This window comes from Littorina saxatilis, linkage group LG13, assembly GCF_037325665.1.
Source record: "Littorina saxatilis isolate snail1 linkage group LG13, US_GU_Lsax_2.0, whole genome shotgun sequence".
NCBI classification, from domain to species: domain Eukaryota; kingdom Metazoa; phylum Mollusca; class Gastropoda; order Littorinimorpha; family Littorinidae; genus Littorina; species Littorina saxatilis.
In genome coordinates, this window is record NC_090257.1 from 26447598 (window position 1) to 26455097 (window position 7500).

Consider the following 7500-nt stretch of genomic DNA (forward strand, 5'->3'; position numbering starts at 1 on the left):
CTTCTTTGTCTCTGTAAATCTACTGTGGGTATATTTCTTGTATTTTAAGAGTACTATATTGTTATACCAATATGGTATATCAATTTTACTATTATAACACAAGAAACAGGGGGTGCACTACTTTCTGTCGACTTGACATTCCACAGTGCACATGTACCAGTCGACTAGATGTGCCTGGGAATACCACGGTGTTGAGAACTTGCGCGAGATCGTTCAGATTGTTCAGTGAGCTCAGTTTTAGTCTCGATCTGCCGAGACTATCGAGACTATCATCACAGCATCGTAGATGTCATGACGTCTGTCGTCCATCGCGTCATTTTTCGGGGACCTAATTGTCCACTGTTATTTGTTTCCTCGTTTTCGATGTTCTATTTTTCTCTTGTGATCAACATGATAATTCTAGCCGGCTCTCTCCAGTAAAACAGAAGTCAAACTAGCAATCGTTAAAAACCCAATCCGTCCGACCTGCACTGCCAATATTTTCACGCTACAGTCATGCCTAAGATGTCACAGGCGTGCTCTTTTCGGTACACGGGCGCAGTGGCGTGGTGGTAAGACGTCGGCCTCCTAATCGGAAGGTCGTGTGTTTGAGTCCCGTAGGTCGCTGCCGCCTTGTAGGTTAAAAGTGGAGATTTTTCCGATCTCCCAGGTCAACTTATGTGCAGACCTGCTGGTGACTTAACCCCCTTCGTGTGTACACGCAAGCACAAGACCAAGTGCGCACGGAAAAGATCCTGTAATCCATGTCAGAGTTCGGTGAGTTATAGAAATACAAAACTACCCAGCATGGGAGATGTTCAACGTACGGGCTACCTCACCTGCCTTGACCTCTCACCAATTCATCGTAAAGCGCTTCGAGAACGTCAAGCGTAAAGCGCTTCGAGAACGTCAAGCGCTCAATAAATCTCCCATATTATTATTAGTAGTAGTATTATTACACACGCTCTTATCGGTACATCATCGACTACAAGAGTCCTCTGGACAGGTAGTTTCATGCCTTTTTCAAGTATTTCTATCTCTTCTGCGGTGCAGTAGGCTCTATTCTTCTTCTTCTTCGTTCATGGGCTTAGACTCCCACGTTCACCCATGTTTTTAGCACGAGTGGATTTTTACGTGTTGCATGTGTATAACCACAAGGTATTCAGTCAAATCAGTGTAAGAGGCGTTCAACTGACAGGGACAGCGACGCCGCCATTATGCACCAACTTGGCATTGATCAACAGGCGTGCCTTAAGAATAAGTTATGTGAAGAGGTTAAGCCCTCAGTGCCTCATCTGAACAGACAACTGAAGCTTAATGTTTCCATCGCACTTTGACTTTTGGGTCTTCAAGGGATATACAGGTTACAACACTCGTGATGTTTCTATACGGCTTGTATTTCAGTCAAGACCCAGGGTAAATATCAAAGGGACTCACTCGCCAGAGGCGCATGTGTCCCTTGATGTTCATGCGCTGGATTCTTGACTGAAATGCAAGCCATATAAAAAAAACACTCGTGATGTAACATATACAAAAACATTGACAGACCCTCCCTCACCCACACACCACACCAATACTTTTACACAGCGCTGTCATGCGACCTCAAGCAAATGAAAAGACATCGAGGTAAGCCAGCACATATCATCTCCTCAACCAGACACAGCAGCAAACCAATGGTCGACAGTTTTGTTGACCAACACATTCTTCAAACAAGTGGTCTTATATCCCGTGTTTCCTTTTTAAATAATTAAAAGTTATTGGTATCTTTTGTGAAAGGTTTTCTCTGTATGTACTCACGATTTCTCAAAATGCACTGTGTGGTCAGCTCCAATATGGTTTGGTTCAGGTTTTGGCCTTGTTCCTGAAGTTGCATCGCCTGGTGTTGAAAAAGGTTCGCATGGTCCTTGTTCACTTGCATCATATCTTCTATGGTTCCATTCTGGTCCTTGTTCACTTGCATCATGTCTTCTATGATTCCATTCTGGTCTTTGTTCACCTGCTCTATCTCCCTCTGGCGGGCCTCCAAGAACGACAACCTGACGTCCTTGTTGCCTACGTAGAGCTGGGCTGCAGCTTTCCGCAGCGAGGTAGCGGTCAGACAGCGGGCAGCGGGGGCAGAAGGGGGCAGGTGACAGGAATAGCTACCTCCCTGGACAGGGCTGGACAGCGACAGGACAAACGTGCCATTGTCCCGGTAGCTGCTGTTCCTCACCTCACCTGATGGGGTCTGTCAGACAATCAATGTTCGACATGGAGAAAATTTCGAAAAATCAACGGTGGTGTAAGATAGACAACTAGTACGGAACGACAAAGCAGAAAGCAAGTGGTCAAAACAGAGAACTGAAAGCATGTACATGTACTGTCCTCAGATGATCTGAAATAAGTTGACATTCTGTCGATTGAGGCCGTGCTGTGTTTCCACTGTGAAAAATAAATGCCACATTAGTAATATGAAACATCACACACACACACACACACACACACACACACACACACACACACACACACACACACACACACACATACACACACACACACACCTTCCAGACGACATCTACAGGGGGATGACCAAGGTCCACAAATTGACCACAGTGTAGCTGCAGTGTCCAGTCCTCTGTGACGTCATCCCGAACCGCGTTACTCAGTGTGAGGCGGAGGGCGTCATCTTGTGTAGCTAGGGGTCTGTCTGCAACGAACAGTGAATGTGCTAATTTATATGACCGCTGTCACAGTACATTATAAACTACGCACTTTTAATTTTCATTTTCCTGCCACAGTTGATCCACGACGGTTACATTGGCTTTTGAAATAAAATAGTCCTAAATGAATGTAGCAATCACGTTGCTTTACACTCGTTTATCTTCGACATCGCTTGCTGGTAGTTGTTGCTCATCATAGAAAGCCATCACGTGAAAAAACAAAAACAATTACCTGTAACAGACAGCGTCACCGTCCTCCACACGGAAGCAAGAGACGAGTTTGCCTGCTGAAGTTTCACTTGCACAGAATAGTTGCCGGAATCCTGAGGTCTGGCGAAGCGTAGAGACAGCCCCGCGTTGGGGAGAAAATCAACACGTGTGTTGTCCGTCGCGTAGAAATGTTTTCCTATGTACGATGCTATCTGGGTCCCCTTGTCCTTGCCTGGTGCCTGCGGAAAATATTGCCCGATATATCTATTTTATTCCATTGACACAGAAACTATATCAAGCTTATAATGTGATAATGCTTAAATTCTATACTCAGCAATTATTAAAATAATGTAATTGTATACGTACATATGATGTTATATTGTTTTAATTCTGTTTTCACTCTTACTGTATAACAATTTGAAATATTACGTTTTATACGCTAAATAAATATTCTTTCCGCTGAGTCGGACTGTGAGGCGATGGTGATGAAAGGAGAGAGAGAACAATGAAGAGAGAAAGAGAGAGAGAGAGAGAGAGAGAGAGAGAGAGAGAGAGAGAGAGAGAGAGAGAGAGAGAGAGAGAGAGAGAGAGAGAGAGAGAGAGAGAGAGAACAATGAAGAGAGAAAGAGAGAGAGAGAGAGAGGGTGGAGAGAAAGAGAGAGAGAGAGAGAAAGAGAGAGAGAGAGAGAGAGAGAGAGAGAGAGAGAGAGAGAGAGAGAGAGGGGGAGATATAATGTCTTGATAAAATATTGTCACGTGTTGTGAACTGTGAGTTGATAAAGATGACGAAACAGGTTAAAGAGAAACACATTATATCTTTCCCCCGACATTAATGTGAAAAGTCTTGTTTACCCTTTGTCTTTTAAAAAACCCAGAAACAGCTTGTGTGAGGAAATACATCAATTCATATTCGTGTAGAAACCTTTGTACAATTGAGCATGTGGTTAGTAACCTGTTTCCATCACTCACAAATTGTGTGTGTTATATAACAGTTTTGCTAAATTGTGGAAGATAATTTGTCGAACCTGAAACCACCAGTCACGGCCGAGCATGGTCTCTCCAAGTCCCGTCACGAAAGACCAAGCGAAGGACGCGCTGCCTCCTACACATGCCTTGATCTTCGCCTTGTCTTCAGGGCCTCCGTCCCACTGATACGCCTCCAACGCTGTACAGTAATAAGGTGTCTCAATTACTCCAAATAATATGCATGTATTCACACCATGGTAACACTTTTGCTACGTCTGAAGGTTGACTGACTTACAGTGCTCTAGACTGAAGGTTTTGAGGAAGGGATGTTATAGGACTATGAGACGGCTTTTGCGAGTTTATGAATCAGTTTTATCAATAAAATTTCAGTATGTTCCCTTATTGTGAGAGGATTGCGCAACCCAAAAAGGAAAGAACATCTATATTTGATTTTTGAAAAGATAACGAAGATATAGGATTTGAATTGCTTGCAGGAATCATATTTAAATGACAACGTGTAAGATAAGTGGGAGAGATATGAAAGGAACGAGTGTTAAATTAGGGACTGGGTGGCCGAGTGGTAACGCACTTGCGCTCGGAATCGAGAGGTTGCGTGTTCGACCCTGGGTCAGGCCGCTATTTTCTCCCCCCCTTTCCTAACCTAGGTGGTGGGTTCAAGTGCTAGTCTTTCGGATGAGACGAAAAACCGAGGTCCCTTCGTGTACACTACATTGGGGGTGCACGTTAAAGATCCCACGATTGACAAAAGGGTCTTTCCTGGCAAAATTGTATAGGCATAGCTAAAAATGTCCACCAAATACCCGTGTGACTTGGAATAATAGGCCGTGAAAAGTAGGATATGCGCCGAAATGGCTGCGATCTGCTGGCCGATGTGAATGCGTGATGTAATGTGTAAAAAATTCCATCTCACACGGCATAAATAAATCCCTGCGCCTTGAATATGTGCGCGATATAAATTGCATTAAAAAAAAATTTTTTAAATAAAAATCCCTGCGCTTAGAACTGTACCCACGGAATACGCGCGATATAAGCCTCATATTGATTGATTGATTGATATTCTTCAGTTTTATGTAATAAAATGGGACAAATTATTCTATCGAAGAGAGCTTTGGTAGTGAAGCAGAATTAGTATTTTAAACAAAATGAAAATAATATTTACAGTTAAACACGTTTCTTTTTATTTGGTGAAGATTTGTTTTACTATCTTTTTTACATTTAAAAAAAATCCACAATCAAAGAGACTGAAAACGTTCCAAAATTGAGAATAAAAAAAACAAGAAAGGTAAGTTGTTGAAACGGTTTTTTTAATGACAAAACACTACGTTATAGTCAACAATATATGGACCCACCGGGGCACAGACAAACAATTAGTGACAAAAACTTATGTTCATGGAATGTTCGGCAGCTTGCTAGGAAGTCACAGGCAAATAATTCGACATCGAGAGAATTTAGAGAAAATCAACGATGATGTCATCTATGTTAAATGTAAAAAGGAAAGTTATGAGAGATCACAACGAAAGAAGAAAGAAAAGATTTAGTTAATAATAAGAGGAGATTTTATGAGATCAAAACAAATAATAAAAGAAAAGGCTAAGTACAATATTAGAAGAAAATTTAGAGATCAAATCAAAAGAAGAAAGAAAAGACTTAGCTAAATAAGAAGAGATTTTATGACTAAATGTAAAAAGGAAAGAACGAAAAGGCTGAGACAAATAGTACGAGGAAATCAATGAGAGGGCGAACAAATAAAACAACGTAATAGCTGAGTAAACCTTAAGAAGGGATTTTTTTAGACGACGAAAAAAATAAAGAAAGAAAAGGCTGCATTAAATATTAGAAGGGAATTGATGAGGGAGCAACACAAACGAAAGAAAAACAATGCTGAGTAAAATATAAGAAGGGAATTGATGAGACAGCGAAACAATAAAAAAATAAATAAAAAAGCCTTTGTAAATTATAAGAAGGAAAGTTATAAGAGATTGAAACAAAGAATAAAAGAAAAGGGTGAGTAAAATATTAGAAGGAATTTATGAGAGAGCAATCAAAGAAAGAAAGAAATAGCAGAGTAAAATGAAATATGGGAACTTATCAGCGAGCGAGGCAAAACAAGAAAGAAAAGACTAAGGTAAATGTTAGAAAGATTTATATGCGAAAGCCATACAAAGAAAGAAAGAAATAGCTGAGTAAAATATTAAAAGGCAATTTACGAAAAATTGAAACAAAGATTGAAAAAAACTGAGTAGAATTTAAGAAGGGAATTTATGAGAGAGCAAAATAAACAAAGACAGACAGAAAAGGCTGCGTAAGAAAAATAAAAAAGAATTTATGAGAAAATGAAAGAAAGAAAAGACTGATTAAAATATTAGAAGGAATGTTATGAGAGAGCGAAAAAAAAAGAAGAAAAAAAGGCTAAGTAAATTATTTGAAGGGAATTGTTGAGAGAGTGAACAAATGAAAAAAGGAAAAGGCTGAGGAAAATATTAGAATGAATTTTATGAGAGAACGAAACAAACAAACAAAGAAAAGGCTAAGTAAGATATTTGAAAGAAATTCATAAGAGAGCAAAATAAAACATAAAAACAATAGGGCAGATTAAAAGGTTAGAATGGGATTCATGAGAGAGCAAAACAAAGACGGAAAGAAAAGGCTAAGTAAATCAATAGAAGAGAATTTACGAGAAGAAAAAAAAGGCTGAGTAAAGGAAGGAATTTGATGAGAGAGCGAACAAACCAAAAAAAGAAATGGCTGGGTAAAATATTAGAAAAGAATATCTGAGAGAGAGCAAATAGAAAGAAAGAAAGAAAAGGCTGATTAAACTATTAGCGGAATTAACGGCAGAGCAAAGCAAAGAAAGAAAGAAATTGAAGAGTAAAATATTAGAAGTGAATTTACGAGAGAGCAAAACAAAGAGAGGAAGAAATGGCTGAGTGAAATATCAGAAAGGAATTCATTAGAGCGCGAAATAACGAAAGAAAGAAATGGCTAAGTAAAATTTTAGAAGGGAATTTATGAGAGAGCGAAACAAAGAAAGAAAGGAAAGGATGAATAAATTATTAGTGGAATTAACGAGACAGCAAAACAAAGAAAGAAAGAAATGGAAGAGTAAAATATCAGAAGGGAATTTATTAGAGAGCAAAACAAAGAAAGATTGAAAAGGCTGAGTACAATTTTACATTTTATAAGAGAGCGAAACATTTGAATAGACAAAAGGGCCAGTAAATTATTAAAACGAAATTAAGAAGAGAGCGAAACTAAAAAACAAAAAAACCCTAAAAGTTTGAATAAACTATTAGAGGGGAAGTATTGAGGGACCAAAAGGAATAAAGAAAGAAAATACCGAGTAAAATATTTAAACAATTTGATGAGAGAGCGAAACAAAGAAAGAAAGAAATGGCTGAGTGAAATATAAGAAGGGAATTTATAAGAGAGCAACATACACAAAGAAAGAAAAAGCTGAGTCAAATAAAAGGAAGGAATTTATGAAAGATCGAAAAGAACCAAAAAAAGAAAAGGCTGAGTTAAGTATTAGAAGGATTTGATTAGAGAGCGAAACAAAAAATGAAAGACATGGTTGAGGGAAATATAAGAAGGGAATTTATAAGAGAGCAAAATAAACAAAGAAAGA

At 39.1% G+C, this 7500-nt stretch overlaps 1 protein-coding gene across 1 annotated transcript in view; it reads right to left on the minus strand.

Moving 5' to 3' along the window:
• Positions 1-1711: 1711 nt before the first annotated feature.
• LOC138945385 (uncharacterized) overlaps positions 1712-7500 on the minus strand; it is a 6588-nt gene continuing 799 nt past the window's right edge. Inside the window, exons 2-5 of the mRNA XM_070316814.1 lie at positions 3914-4053; positions 2911-3127; positions 2520-2665; positions 1712-2206 (exon numbers count right to left, since the gene is read on the minus strand). Of these exons, the coding sequence (XP_070172915.1) occupies positions 1727-2206; positions 2520-2665; positions 2911-3127; positions 3914-4053 (983 nt within the window). The 3' untranslated portion in view covers positions 1712-1726. The remainder of the gene's footprint in view (positions 2207-2519; positions 2666-2910; positions 3128-3913; positions 4054-7500) is intronic.